The sequence below is a fragment of the Lepisma saccharinum genome, chromosome 30 (genome assembly GCF_977018435.1).
Source record: "Lepisma saccharinum chromosome 30, izLepSacc3.1, whole genome shotgun sequence".
NCBI classification, from domain to species: domain Eukaryota; kingdom Metazoa; phylum Arthropoda; class Insecta; order Zygentoma; family Lepismatidae; genus Lepisma; species Lepisma saccharinum.
In genome coordinates, this window is record NC_139258.1 from 31,668,519 (window position 1) to 31,684,927 (window position 16,409).

Sequence of the window (16,409 nt, forward strand, 5' to 3'; positions counted from 1 at the left end):
TTCAGAACATAATTGACATACGTATGATCTGGAAATACAAATTGAATTTCAAAGATATTAAATTCAAAAAAGTAGGATGTGGAAATTGGTAAACTGCAATAGTTCCAAGTGTATTTTCACATACAGGAGCAGAAAAGAAGCTTGGATACAATAAGGTAACCAAACCTAGGTATCCCACCTGATTCACAAAAGTGTCCAGTAATTGAAAGCTGGGTTGTCAGGTTTTTTGTGCTTTCATTTTGCTTTATTTGTACACATACAATGATATATCACAAAAAAGTCAAATAACCCTCAGATATGACAGACTGCTAATATGCACGTCAAATGTCTGGACAAAGAATGTAACTTGGTACTCTTGACCTCAGTACTCCCTCAAGAAAGTAAAATAATTAACATGGTTCAGGAAGATTATGTTGTTTATGAATGTTTTATGTTGTTTTTAGTTCAATGCGATGTGTTATTGTGGAATAAAGTTCATCTGTTACCTTACCGTGAAGCAGAACAACCTATAGGCTTCACACAAATGAATATAGCACCCAACACGACATTCCACAATAGCAGATATAATATTACATTGTTAGGTTTGGATTTGATAGCAATATCAGACGTGTTCTTTCACTATTTCAGTGTGCATACAAATGGATCTTACTAATAAAAATCGTCGAAAGTATTCTGAAATGGCAAGTTTTTACTTTGGGATCAAACATCCCCATTGTATGTGTTTTCAGCACTCTGAAACCAATGTTACATTGCGAAAAACATCGAAAGGTAACAGTTCCGATGTTTTATGATACTTTCCCAATTCTCCTAGCAGAAAGACCAATTATTATAGAATTTTGGCAATCATTGTTCCACAAAATTTGAACCTTCTTTAACGTAATGAGAAGTTTGGATTTTGAAAAAAAGTTATTTATGAATGAAAAACTTAAACGTTACCTTATGCAAGCATACTTGCTCCCCATGGCAAGGCATTCCCCGTTGATAGAAGGTAGCATTTAGGGAGCTTATTTTAATGCTAAGAGAACTAAATCTGACCTGCCTAACCTAACCACAAAAGCATTTAGGGTTATTATTAAAATGCTAAGGGAACTAAATCTGAGCCCCCTAACCTTACTATGAAAGCATGTATTGGGATGTGAAAAACCAGTGTCAAGGAAACACATAGTAAGTAATGGCTAGACTACTTTCCGTCCTTATTGCCTTTTTGGTGGTAACTGATGGGAGTTAACAACACTGCAGCCTCCTCTTTGTGTCCGTGTTGTGAATGTGTGTGCTTTGCTCATTTGCAATCTGCGTGATGATTGTTCTTTGCATTCGCAGTGTGTTGTGCGTGAAACCATGCATGGGTAACCCCACAAACCATTCACGGGAACAAGGTATGCCTACAAGGTTAGGTTCCGTTATCACTAACTTCACCCCTAAATATGTGATTCATCATCAAAAAATTTCCTCAGTACCTCCAATTACGCATATCCGGACGACGTCTGTTTTTATTGATTTCCTCACTTTGGGATTTACGTTGTTGAATTCCTTATACAATAAGCTTTCCAACGATATATGACACGTATTCCTTAGGAAAAGGACGTAAAGTAGAGTCTTACCTAAGTAATCGCCAAAACTACGCAATATGTGTTAACAAACGTAAATCGAAATCCAACCAAGTAAAAATTGCATACGTAGCATGATGAAGTCGCAATAAAACAAAAGGAGCTTGGGCCCATCGAAATATGGTCCACTGAGAATGTAACTGTTCTATGTCCAATGTTCCATTTTTTTAGGAGAGCAATTTAAAGTTTGGCATGATATACTTATTGAACCTTTGCATCATTGTGCTGAAAGTTTGTATCATTACAAAGGCTGATATGTTGAAGCCTCTCTAAAAAGAAGTAGGTATTTATAGTGCAATTAATTATTGAAATTTCAGATAGAACAATCCATGCAACACTAGCTTTGATTTGAGAGTTCTATGTGTTAGAAAACTGGATTCTGAGAACCACTACTATTGCTAAGCAGCTCCTACAAGTGAGGTTAGAATTCAAGGCAAGTGGTTTATCTCGTGCTCAGATGGCGCTTTTGTTTGGCTAAGGAAATTGTTGTAAGCTTTCGTTGGCTGTTGGGAGTTTGCACTCTTGTGACTGCTTCCAAATTCTGCTCATGGACCAAAAAGAGTCAATATATCAATATTGGTTGTATGTATCAGATGATAGCAGAGATGAAACAATTGCATCCTAAATAGACCACAGCCAAAATATCTTGATTTGTTTACAATTTGGAGGGTAAAACTTCGATAGCGTCCCAACGGATTTCTTCATATTTACACAAGAAACTACTTACCGAAACTAGTTTCTGTAGAAGTTCTTGTTGGTATTTTCTTTCATCGAGAGAAACCGATGTTGTCCGTATATGCTAAATTGAACGAAATGAGTGCTAATGGAACCTAACCTAACAGGCCTAACCTAACCTTGTAGGCATACCTCATCCCCGTGATGGTTTGTGGGGCTATCGTGAATTTTTGGGGCTAATATCAATGGTTTTTGGGGCTAACGTCAATGGTATAATAATTACTCTTTATGTCAAAAATTGAACTTTTTTCGTGAAAAAAGCAAAATAGCACCTTGAAGAATCTTTCGCAATGCAGAATAGGTAAGTACGAATGTTAAAAATGACGAAACAAACGAGTGAGAGGTGTTGGGACGCTATCAAAGTTTTACCATTTGGAGAAATAACATTTGCATTCTCAATGGACGATATGTTGATTAAAAAATATTCAACATAATTCTGGAGGAGGTGCAGTGCGTTAAAGACTCCTGTAATTTTTTGTTTCTGAAATTTTAAAGAAATTTTATTTTATATAAACATTAATATTTTTCTAATTTAAAAATAAAATTTAGGTAATCTTGGTTATTAAAGGTAAATTAACAACGGTTCCTTTATTTTCTCATCATTTAAGTCTGGTAGATATATTTTTTTAAAAAATTGAGGGACTCAACTTTCCTATTTAAATCAATTGTTAATTCCAACGTTAAAAATATATTCCACTAGGTTTATTCATAAAAAAATGACTCCATTTTTAACGGATCTTGGATGAAGCGATTGCTTCAACTACCGAGTTTGATATATATTTGCCAAACTTATAACTGCATAGAAGTATAGAAAGAACTACAGCAGCTTACATATTGAAATTAATCCACATATCCTGCATGGAATCGTGAAGTGACCGTCAATTAATTTTAAAAACGCTCTGAAAGCAGTTCATGTGTTAGGGTCTCAATTTCAAATTTATTTGGAAACACAAACACACTATAGATAGGTTGATGCACGGTGTCATACGAAATAAAGTACCAGGAAGTACATCCAATATTGATCACCGTTATTTAAACAACTTTCCACGTTCATGTTGCACACACAAACATACTTTTCGACGCAGGCGTCTGGTTAGGGACGGGGATTAAGCATTCGTCGAACACCTACACGACAATATTTACACATAGTTGCTTCAAAATAACATTACGTACAAAAGAGTAATATTCTCATTCTCACCCTCTTTTCGTCATGCGAACATTTCTCGATACTTCTTTGGTAGTGTCTTATCAATTCATTTACAGTCGACATGTTTGCCAGCTGTTTTCCTAATCAAAATTAAAATTTTAACAAATATTTTACATGCCGCAAAAGACTCCAAAGAAATTAAAATAAATTAAAAGTTAACCTAATAATTTCTAAGACTATTGACTTGCACAAATGATATGTATTGTCAGTGAATTTTAAATAATCTTCTTTGCATCAATCCATAAGTATTTGTTATGACTTTACTCGTGTCCGTAATGATGACGTAAGGAATCCAGACTTGTGTCAAAATCGTGATGCGCATGAAATACTTGCATGAAATACGCAATTCGTTCCTGCGCAATTTTTAAAAGTCGTGTTTACAAATATTCCTTTTTTCCTCCTTACGAATGTACGGACAGTGCTACACTTGTTTAAATCGATTCACACCTCGAAGTCAATCTAATTACTTCATTTAGAAACACTACGGACTGGAGCAGCAGCAAGATGAATTGATGGAACAGAATTCCTTGGCTCTCCGTGTACTACAAATTTCAGTAAAATTTTAATATGGCCAAACTAGTTGGAGATACAGTGATGGACAAATGTAATCATACAGTGGAACTGAAAGGAAGAAAGGACGGATTGCAGCAGATAGAAAAACAATAAGGAAGTCAAAACTGTTAATGCTTTATCATGTATGAACCAAACGATATATTGACAACAAAAATGAATATCAGATGCTGCTTGTAGAAAAATAAAATACAATACATTCTCAATACCCGCTTCTTTGGCTGGACAAAAGTATTCATACACCAACATAAAAGTTCACTTTGAAGAAAAGAATGAAACAAATACCATGTCGTCAGAATTTAGTATGCATTCCTCTGTTATGGAAAACAGCTGTCAGTCTCTTTTGCATAGAATGAACATGAGGCGTGGTTATTTCAGATGTAATATTGTGCCACTCATGCAAAATGACCTCTTTCAGTCTATTTTTGCTTGTTATGTCATGTTTTCGGAGTCTGGTTTCCAAATGGCTCCAAAGATGTTCAATGGGGTTAAGGTCGGGGGACTGAAGTGGAGTTTTGAGTGTGTGTATTATATAACAACCAAAGGCGGACAATCTCAGCTGTATATTTAGGGTCGTTGTCCTGCCGGAAGTAAAAATCATTCCCAAGACCCAAATGATCGAGACTCTTCTGCAAATTGTTCTTCAGAATATTCAAATAGACAAATCTATCCATAGTTCCCTCAATAAAGACGAGTTCTCCAACACCTAAGGCTGACATACAGCCCCAGACCATAATGCCACCACCTCCATGTTTAACTGTGCCTAAGAGATTTCGAGGCTCAAGCTCAGTATTGGGCTTTCTCCACACCAAACTTCTACCATAACTATGGATAATATTAAATTTACTCTCGTCCGTAAACAACACTTTATCCCAGAAGTCCAAACTTTTACTCACATATTCCTTTGCAAATGTTAATCTGGCCTTCTTGTTCTTCTTACTGATGTATGGCTTCCTTCTATGTACGCTAGCTCTGTACCCTGCTCGGTTGAAAAGTCTTCTAATACATCTTGAGGACACTTGTTTTCCCAGGTGTTCGTGAACATGTGCCGCCACTGCTGACGATGTTAATTTTGGGTTTTTCTTGATCATTCTCAACAGTCCTTGTTTCTCTCTCGAAGTAAGTTTCTGAGGATGCCCAACCCCTTCCCTATTTATCAGCACTTTTGTGTCTTTATATCGTTTGATGACACTTTGCACAGTCGCACGACTACTCCCAACTATGTCTGCGATTTCAGAATATGATTTCTTATTGTGGTATAATATCATCATAATTCTCCTCTCTTCGATCGTGGTTTCCTTCCCTTTGCGGCCCATTTGACTTCCTGCAGCACGCCAACACCAAACCAACCACTTCCTTACACAGGTGCAAGTGCAGTAAACAAATATCTGGCACTGAATGATGGAAACGGTTGTTTCACGAACTCGTTTTTGGGTTTATAACCTGGCGTATGAATACTTATGACCATCCAGAAAGCAGTTTATCTAAGGATTACCCACATTTCTCATGACAATTTCAATTGTATGCACACAAATGCTTTGTGTTTCTATTCTTGCCATTCCAATGGACCATATGTGCTACAGACTTGACTTGCCTTTACGGTCTTATTTGTATAATAACATGTTTCATTCAGACAATGCCTTTGTATGAATACTTATGTCCATGACTGTATATTAAAAAAAACTTTCGATTTTAAAAAAATAATAATAATCTGAGATAAAAATGGAATGTAATAGAAAAGGTAGTTGCTCTGTGAGCAGTACAGTGGAATGCGTAAGTATTACCAAACACCATGTTCATGCTCTTTGTTTCATCAGAGAGTATAAAACTAGTGTTATAAGTTACTATCTGCTGGGTTGCAAGAGAAAAATCAATGAAAGTAGTAGTGCCGAGCAAATACTTGTACATTTGACTGTACGTCTGTACACACATATTTTTGTTACATGCTTTGTACACCAGGGTCTGCCAGAACCTGTCATATTCCATCTTAAAATTCAGAAAATGTATCAGAATACTGTTGACCTGCCTACCTACTCACTTACGCATCCAATTGGAAATAAAAATATTTTTGAATATGTTAGCCAGCTTAAGTGTAGTGCTCTTAGCATATTTTACACACCAAACAATAAATACAATCGTAAGTCTTGACACTTTCCTGGCGACGAATGATGAAATGATTCTCTTGGCCTATCGACCAGGTGAGTTGTGGAAAGGATTCCAAGCTTTCGAGAGCTAACGTCACTCTTTTCATCAATAAATACAGTAATTGCTTCAAGTTGTTAAAGCTGCTGGTAGCCACTAGTTTGGTTAACTTCTGGGGCTCTCCAAAGATGCACTGGTAATGCCACCTTGTAATCAAGGTGTCCCAGGTTGTATAGCCAGTCGGAGCAGATAGTGGTTCAGATTCCACTCTAAACTGTAGGTCCAGTCCTTATTAGCCTTCCTGTCCATAATGTGGACTTAAAGAAACGTAAAAAGTATTGGCATAAAGTAGAATTTAAAAAAACTTCTTTTGTATTGTTTGGTATCCAATCTACCATTTTAGTCGTGACGGTGAAACCTGAAAGGCATTGGCATAAAGTAGAATTTAAAAAATCTTATTTTGTATTGCTTGGTATCCAATCTACCATTTTAGTCGTGATGGTGAAAGTAAAAGCCATGGTTGTATATTGGAACCTAAATTTGGGGGGCAGAATCAAAGTAGGGCTTGACTTAGGATGACAGAATCAAAAATATTTCCATCCCATAACAATAACATCTTGGTGGGTAGGAAGGGGGGAGGTGCATAAATGAATAACAATTAAATATGTTAACTTTCCTTCAGACCAGAAAAATGTTTTGGGCTTTTTAATTTTAACATACATGTTCACGGGTATTCCATGCATCCTTATCTTGCAACAAAGACAGTTTACCTAGTAATACATTTTTTCAAGTACTGGTGATTCCAGCACGATTTCTTCTTTTTTTTTTAAAAAAAAAAGCTTCACGTAATGATCCTACCCAACTTTTTTGCAAGAAAAGATTGGCGAAAAATCTGTGACGATAAATCAGTATTTATGAGTAATATTGTAGGGATCAGGGCCTCTGTTTATAATGAAAAGGATGTATGAGGCTGTGGTCTTGGAAAGGGTGAAATACACTGAGCAAGACAGCCCAAATTTCGTGACCAGGTTTAGTAGTCAGTAAGTCCATGAACATATGTAAAGGGGTTCAAATCAAGATTTTCAATTTTAGATATGGTTCAAGGAAAAAATAGTATCACTGAGGGTACATTTGATAAATATATTTTTCCCTTGCTTGATGTGCATGTTTATGTGTCAAATTCAAAGATTGGAATTTATACTATTAGATTCTAATTACAATGACTATACAAAACTGTTCTACAGGCTGTCCAGTGAAAGATCCAACTTGGACAAACCCCACACTTTACGCTTCCAGATGGGGAGGTTCGAACTGCAAAAGCGGTGTTGCCAAATTCCTGATTTTTGCTCATTTCTAAATGACCCCTTGTGATGTCAACATGCACCCGTCCCTCGCAGTTCAGGAAGGGGGGGGATTGGAGACTCCTTCATTTGCTACTCAGCGGCGAGGACCGTTGCGCTTAGCTGTGCCTTGACGTTGCTAGCATGCCTTTGCCACTTGTTTTGTTGTCAGACAGAAGTTTGGAAAAGCAGAATACCTCAAGAATTTCCCCTTCTCATGGCAACTAGACCAAGCCGATTGGTTCAAGGGTTCATGTGACCCTTCCTGCTTTTGGACAGAAAAGACAAAAATAGAATTTGAAGTTGGTTCCTTGGCCAGGCAGGAAATAGTTATAATAGTTATGTAAATGTGTATGTGCTGTTGTATACTGGGTGATCCATTTGAGATGTCAGATAAGTAAACCTTTATATACAAGAGGTTAATGTACGTATCTGTGAGCAGTTCGTTGTAATGTAAGCACAAAGGATGTAAGTTTTGAATGAGTGGAGGTTTACTGACTTCAGCTGCATGGCGGCAGAAGCATGTATGCAATACTCAAAAATTTTGCTTACCATACGCATACTGTGTGCACTGTTGTGCCATGATCACCACCTTTGTTACCATGCACATTAGCACCGCCATGAGGCTGAAGTCAGTAAACCTCCACTCATTTGAAACTTACATCCTTTCTGCTTATATTACAACAAGCTGCTCGGAGATACATACATTAACCTCTTGTATATAGCGGTTTACTTTTCTATCATCTCACACGGATCACTCAATATATTTAATGAGCCTACTGAAAAGGTCCATTCAAATAGCTGGCTTTTTTATAACTACTGGTTACATCTAGCTATGAATTCCATTGAAACCTGCAGACCAAGAAAATTGGTGCCAAGTGATTTGTTTTCATTAATTTGAAACACTGGAGTGGGAGCCAGGATTTTTTTTTCCCTCACCACTTCCAGTTCTAGTTTCAGATCTTCCTTTGTTACCTCTCTATCAGCACTTTACACTAGCACCACATTTCAAAAGCTTCCAGTCTTTTCCTATCAGCTTAAGGAACTGTCTAGGTTTTTCATTCATACTGCTATGTTCAAGACAAATGTCTTTAGGAATTCTTCCTTTCAGCCACATGTCCAGTGTCTACTTTTCTCCTCCTTACCTATCCTAACACTACATTTTAAGTGAGCACTTATTTTCCAATCTCCAGGTGAACCATTAATATCTTGGTATTTTTACTGATGATATTAAAGTAAGGTGGACCTGTGAATTATTCCTGTTCTTTTGATCAGTTGAAATACGCCACCTCTTGTCTGCTTAAATCTCTCAAGTAACTAAATTCAAAACATATATAATTTCTTGCATGTTAAAAAGGATCCTCTTCATATTTCCGAGACCCGGACTTAGGATCCACTTTGCTGCTTTTTGTTGTTGAGTTGGTGTTTCAAGTCCACTTTATGCACAGTAAGGCTAATCGGGACTGGACCTACAGTTTAAAGTGGGATCCGAACCACTTGTGCCTCCACCGGGTATTCATCTTCTAAATAAAAAATAAATGCTGTCAACCTTGGATAGCACAGCATGCTTCAACACCAGGGGTCCCGGGTTTGAATACCAGCCTGGGTGTTGTTGATGAGTGTCCCTTCCACACACATTATTATAGCTAGGGCTGTTGATACTGATGCCAATATATTGTCACTCGGTGACATTTTCACGTAGTCTACATGTAATTGTCCTGGACATTTTGCAAAATTATAAGTTTCCATTTATTTTGATGCAACATTTTGTGAAAAATGCTATTTGGTGATCACATAACAGGTATTGTATTGTTGTTATGTACTTCTTTTTTTATGTATATATATTTTGAAACAAAACTCTGGTAAATTGAAGCTTATAATATGAGTGTAATACTCACCCACTAATTTTAATCAATGTTTCAGGCATGGTTGGCCCTATAGCGCACAGGATCAATGAACCCCCAGTAATATACGATAATCACCTCGAGAATGAACAATAAACAATGTCTTCACCTTTTCACATTATTTTGCTAAAATTTTTACACAATAAGTAATGTATTTGTGTCCGTAACATGGCAAACTCTTTTGCTGAGACGGAGAAACCACAAGTTGGCCACCCTGGTGCAGACCCTCAGCTGAACCTCCACAGGACAGCTCGTGCCATTGTGAAAGCTTGTGCGGAAGCAGAGGCTTGAGGGAATAGGGCAAAATACATGGAAGAGGATACTGCCGAACCATTATCTCCAACAAACTGTCATGCACAGTTCGTTCTCTCGCAGAAGAGAACGAACTCTGCTTCCTCCCTTCCAGTGTTGCCCTGTGGGGTTCAAGTTTGAAGCGCACACATTGCATATTCAATCTTCTCTTTGTATCATTTTTGCGCTGAACTTCTTGGAATAAATGTAAGATTGTGCCAGAGATGTCCTGAAGGGGGAAAGCCCCCCCCCCCTCTCCCTGGAAAATGAATGTCAACCAAAAAGTATATATTACACACACATAAGTTAATTTCAGTCACAGTAATTTATGGTAATTATTATAAAAGCATTGCAGTAACTTCAGACTGAAGGAAGTGTTTTTGCCTCTGCTGGTAAACAGTATCTTCCTTGCCCCTACCTGAGGACATCCATGATTTTCCAATAAAACCCCACATTTTTCATAAACGCACAATTTATTGCAGTTTCAGCCCTAAATGTATTCGCACACCCCTACTATGAAACCTTACACTCCCAGATGAAAAAAATCTGGACAAAAATTTTAAGCCCTTCCCCCATCCTGTTGTTTGGTGAAGGAAGTATATTTGCAGAAACTGAATATTTGTCACATGACTTCAGCGAACCCCCAGGTAAATAATGCACGATCCGTGCCTGCAATATTTTCAACAACCTTTAACAGTTACAATCTTCAAGTGTCTGCATCAGTATTGGTGATAATCAGTAAGGTATTTACTCAGCTCCAATAACAAAATCACAATAATTGCAGATGAAATTCGATAAAACCATTGCTGGTACCCTCATCATTGGCAAATGATATGAGTGCACTCAAATGCAACTTTACATTTAAAATAAAGCAGCACACCTCAATTATAAAGAGCCAAAAAAAAGAAAAAAATGTTATTTGTAGGATCTGTCATCTTCATCAGTACAAACAGGAAGGAAAAGAATCCCCTCTCCCATTTCTAATAATCTATCTGAAAAAAATAACACATGGTGCTACAGCTCCAAGGATATAAGAAGTTGCAATATATAGTATGCCCTGTTTATTGATACGAGGGGGTGCTGATAAGTTCCTGGCTTTGCTCTCTTCCCATCGTTTCCCATTCGCGATTCATATCTCATTTGAAAGTGTGTAATATGAGTATGTTATGGTGCAAAAATAATATTCCTCCCGTAATAGCTTCTTTCTACTTTTTGGGTTTGAAGTAGTCATGGCAGAGTCACAAGTCAGTTTCATGATGCCGGAGGTTCGGGGTGTGATCCAGTTTCTGTTCCTCCAAGTCTGCGAAGGACATTCACGGTGAGATGTTACAAACACGGAGATAAGTGTCCTTCATACAGCACCATAAAAACCTGGAGAGCTCGATTCACGACTGGACATTTCAGCGTCGAAGACTAGGTCCACAGTGGGTGGCCTTCATCAGTTACTAATCCGGCAACATGTGATGCTGTGCATGACATGATTCTTATGGATCAGTGGATATCAGCCAAGAAGATTGCAGAGATAATGAACATCTCCCGGGAACTTGTAGGATTCATCATACATGATGTACTGGACATGAGGAAACATTCTGCCCAATGGGTTCCGAAATGCTTCAACAGTGATCAGAAATGGCACAGAGTGAAGTCATCGGAGGCCATTTTGGCTCGATTTCGTACTGGTGAAGAGGATTTTTTGGACAGATTAGTGTTTGAGGACGAAATGTGGCTACATATCTATGATCCCGAGACCAAGGATCAGTCCATGGAATGACGCCACAAAGGGTCAACCCGTCCGAAGAAGTTTTGTGCACAAAAGTCATCCAAGAAGGTGTTGGCGTCAATGTTTTGGGACAGGGATAGGATTCTGATGCTGGACTACCTCCAAGTTGGTTCTACGATAACTGGTTAATACTGCACAACCCTTCTGGGTCAATTAATGGAGGTTATCAAGAAGAAACGCAGAGGGAAATTGACGAAAGGCATCTCGTTTTTACAGGACAATGATGATGTACACAAGGCCAACATTGTGATGGACAAATTCCATTCCCAGGGTTTTGAATTGGTCGAACACCCACCCTATTCACCTGATTTAGCCCCCTCTGATTATCACCTGTTCCCACACCTGAAAAAAACATCTGAAAGGACATCGATTTAGTGACATTTCTGATGTGATTGAAGCCAGAGAGAGCTGGTTTCAGGAGCAATCAAAGAACTTACAGAAGTTGCAGAACAGATATGCTAAATGTGTTAGGCTTAGGGGGGAATATGTTGAATAAATATGTAGTACCATGATTCTATCTCAATTATTTCTGGGTAAAGCCAGGAACTTACAGCACCCCCTCTTAGCAAAAGGGGATTATTTATTAGAAGGTATACTACTAAATGCATCAATCGTTATCTTCTGATGTTCTTTGAATTATTCACGATATATGGTAAATTAATGAAAAGACTATAATTTTCGTAACCAGGTTTGATTTAAACCTCCTGTCATTTGTATCATGGACATGTACAGATTTTCAAAATATAAAATGTATTCTGACTAGGGCTGAACCAATACCAATACTCTTACCGATTTTCACTGATAACGATACTTGAAAATTGCAATAATTAAAATTTGTTCAAAATATCGATCAATATTGTTGTGTGATTTATCTTCTCCAATTATATGCATCAATTTACTAATAAATCTGCTTTAAAATATTCAAGAATTACATCAGAATATTAAATAGATGTCATGTAATCAAAAAATAGTTTTTCTTTCATAATTTGTGCAAAATAAAAAGAAAGTTTGAATTTTGCATTTTTCCCAAGATAAGACTTCGTGAAAATGTCGCGCAGCCTTTTAGCAGACCCCGTGAAAAAACCAATATGCCTAAAAAGTATCGGCTGGTATCAGTAGATGAATTCCAATCGATGCTTTCTGATACCACTGGTGTCAGCATCGGCTCAACCCTAATTCTGATATGAAATATGTATTGAGAATTTTCAACCTCATATTTTAATGATTTAAGATGTCAGACTCCGTGACAGAATGGTCAATATTTTGTGCTACACCACCAAAGCACTGCAGTTGGAATCCTAGTCACTCATAGATGTATCACCATATTACAAGAGGTAGAAAAGTGATATACAACAACGAAAACAGAAATATTTTTAAAGAGAACAAAAAGAAATAATTTTAACACAAAGTAGTTGAAGTTCAAGGGGAAGAAAGTTGCTGCTTTTGTTTATTTTACTTCGTTTTTCTGCCACTTTTGGCTAATCGTGAAGATGATAGTATGATGAAATTGACGAAGGGACATTCACAAAGAACACTCATGCCCAGGCGGGGATTCGAACCCGGAACCCCTAGTTTTGTAGTATCCTGTGCTACCCACTCTGCCACGGGGGTCAGCCCAAGGGAAAGAAAGAAAAAGGAACACAAATAAGGTATAATTTGCAAGTAAGTTTTACATACTCTGGCATTGCAAGTACCGCATTTGCCACATTATGTTCACATTTTTTGAGGAAAAAGTTATATCACTGAATTTAATTTACAGTATTACAAATACTGTAGATCTACTTTCAACAAATAACTTACCTAATCTAACTAGGGAAATATCACGCTACGGTGCCATGGGTCCCAGGTTCGAATCCTGGCCTGGGCATGGATGTTTGCGAGTGTCCATTCATAAATTTCATTATATCATCACTCATTCTCATCTTCGCAAATTAGCCAAAAGTGGCAAAAAAAGGCAAAGTAAAATAAAGCAAAGCAAATCTAACTAGGGAAATACATTTTAATCTTCTTCATCACACACCGCAAGGAAGCAATAAAGAAATAGTCTAACTCGGAATGGAGAAAATATCCAGAATTGAAGGTAATCAAAACTGAGTATCGATTTACAAGATGCACTCTGTTTTTCAGACCTATTTTTAAATGAAAAAATGTGAATCTTATACGCTGGCAAATACGGTAATTTTTACATATTATAGTGAGAGGTGAAGTGACACCCCTCCTTGAACCTCACCCTCTCTTGGTTGCTGTATGTTTGTGTGTAATAGTGTAATGACAAGAAATAATAACTGAATAATACAGTGTGTCTGGCTTAAATGTCCAATAAAAGAATAAAATCATAACTTAGATGTATTTGAGATATTTCTGAGTTTAGTTCTAGAAATAGAGTAACTCAAAATGTTTTTTTTTCTCTGTGGTTGCTCCGCACATACGCATGCACATAACCGTATTGTTTGCGAAATCACGCCAATGCATTGTTTGCGGTGAGCACAAACGTGCCAGTAGCAATGTGGACTCCACAACTGAAGGTTTTGTGTGTGCTTGCTTTTGCCGAACTGAACTCTGTAACACTGAACAACGTCGTTTTCGACGTATTAGTTACGACCAACTGACAATGCTACTACGTTTAAAGCCATCAAGAAATGGGACAAACGTATTCGGGAAACAGGCCACCACACAAAGCATGCAGTTTCAGAGACTAGTGATGAAGAAATCCACACATCCTTCCAACGAAGCCCTAGGAAGTCCATCCGATGAGCAAATAGGGAATTACAGGTACCTAAGTCGACAGTACATGATGTGCTCCATAAACGGTTGCACGTACAGGGATACAAACTGCAGCTTTGTCAGAAACTCAAACCTCAGGACAAGCTGCTGCGGAACGCAATCACGGAAGAAAATCTTGCAAAAATTGATACCTCGATTCACTTTGTTTTTCACATGAGCATACTCTCGACACTTCGGGGAAAGTGAATGTCTGGTGTGCACTGTTGAAGAACAGGGTTATAGGGCCATACTTCTTCGCGGAGCGTACTGTTAATGGAGCAAATTACCTGGATATGTTGGGTGCCCATCCCCCCAAGGGCTATGATGCACTCCCCCTAAAACGGGTAGAACATCCCCCCCTTTATACCGAATCATTTGCTCAAACTATTTTCTTCAGACAAAATTTCCGGAACAGTGTAACACAGACATATTTAAGCAATATGTGTTTACGTATTGTTTACAATGTAGACAATTACATATATATTGTATATTACTCTGACATCGATTGAAATAACATTTTACACAAACAATAATTTCTGACGTCGTTGCAGCAAGCTTATTGATAATTTCCTCAATTGGCTCCACTTTTAAAATATCGGACTCACAGGATGGAATTAAGGTAGACATTAACTACTCATCAGCCATACACGAACGTAGTCGGTTTTTAATGCCCCTAATTACACTCATTGAGCGTTCTGCAGAGCAATTTGTCAACTTATTTTATATAATACCTGCAAATTTGAAAATGTCGAAAAAATGGACAACAACACGGTATGGTTTAAGAAATCCATTCTTAACCCATTTCTGTAGATCCATAACTTATTCAGAACCCATCATGAACTTTCTTTCTCAATCACATCTTCCCCATCGCTGTTAACCACAAGGTAAAAAAGCGACGTTAAATAACTGAATATTAATAATGTTATCCATTGCAAGGCTTCAGAAACACTTTACAATCAAACCATGTGAACAGGAAAGATAGCATAAAAACTTTTAAAATAATTACCTGTCATGTTTCTCGTGGCTCATCTCATTAAGCTGACTTTGTTAACCTGGTCCTGAACCACTTTCATCATTCGTGTAAGTTTGTCAAGGCCCACTTCCAAATTTAACTTCCACAGTTTTGTACTTTATGGGAAGATTATTTTTAGTTTTATATACATGTTTAAGTTCACAGTGTTTTTCCACTTATCCTGGCGATGAATGGTATTACACGTGTACTCCACACATGTATTTGAATGGTCTTTTAAGACTCTTTGGAATGAATGTTCCCCTTTCAATTTACATAGTCAATAAAAGTAAGCTTTAGACAACGAAAACTGACAGTATTATACAATTATCCAGTCAGTTGTAGCACAGCAACACAAAAAGCGAACAGTAGTGGCGACTGGGTTCCAAAACTAGTTTACTTTCCCTTAGTACATTAGGTTTAGCATAGTGCAGGGGCAAAAGTGATAAAAAGTGGGGGGGGGGGGGGGTGCAATTCGCCCACGCCCTCTCACCCCAATCTCTGCTACTGCAAGCAAAACAAATCGTGCCTGAAATCATCCAACACTAAGACTGAAGTCTGCAGTGTCCGAAAAACACCGGACATTGTTTACTACTGGCCGAGATGCCAACAATCGAAAGGTGCATAACATTCGACACCTTTCATTGCAAGAAGCACAATTCATTCATGTTTCCTAACATAAACATATAAAATTTCCTCCATTGTTTTAATGTGCTGAACCTTATTTTTAACATTTGTCTGCTTGAATATGCATCTCCTCTCCCCTATAACACACATACAAATTATACAATATACATATTTATAATGTTATTAAATGTAAAAATATATTATTATTATTAATTACCCAAAAATAAATAAATTTGTAACTTTTAAATATATCAAATATTATAAAGTAGGAAACTACATCCTTTACTAACTGGTTAAAGATGTTAATAAATTATGAAATAGTTGAAGTGGTTTTATTATGTGTAGGTTTTTATTAAGTTTTTGCTTTATGTTAATATAAATCAATTAGATTTCATAGTTATTACTGTTTTGCATTCTTGATTTACTTTTATTGT

The 16,409-nt window shown here is 37.3% G+C and overlaps 1 protein-coding gene across 2 annotated transcripts in view; it reads right to left on the reverse strand.

Moving 5' to 3' along the window:
* EloA (transcription elongation factor elongin A) overlaps positions 1 to 3,799 on the reverse strand; it is a 39,986-nt gene extending 36,187 nt beyond the window's left edge. The window contains exon 1 of one of the 2 annotated variants that reach the window (XM_083115086.1): positions 3,541 to 3,797. In XM_083115086.1, the coding sequence (XP_082971212.1) occupies positions 3,541 to 3,612 (72 nt within the window). In that variant the 5' untranslated portion in view covers positions 3,613 to 3,797. Of the gene's footprint in view, positions 1 to 3,540 lie in introns of both variants that reach the window. The other variant, XM_083115087.1, reaches the window with a different exon arrangement.
* Positions 3,800 to 16,409: the final 12,610 nt, after the last annotated feature.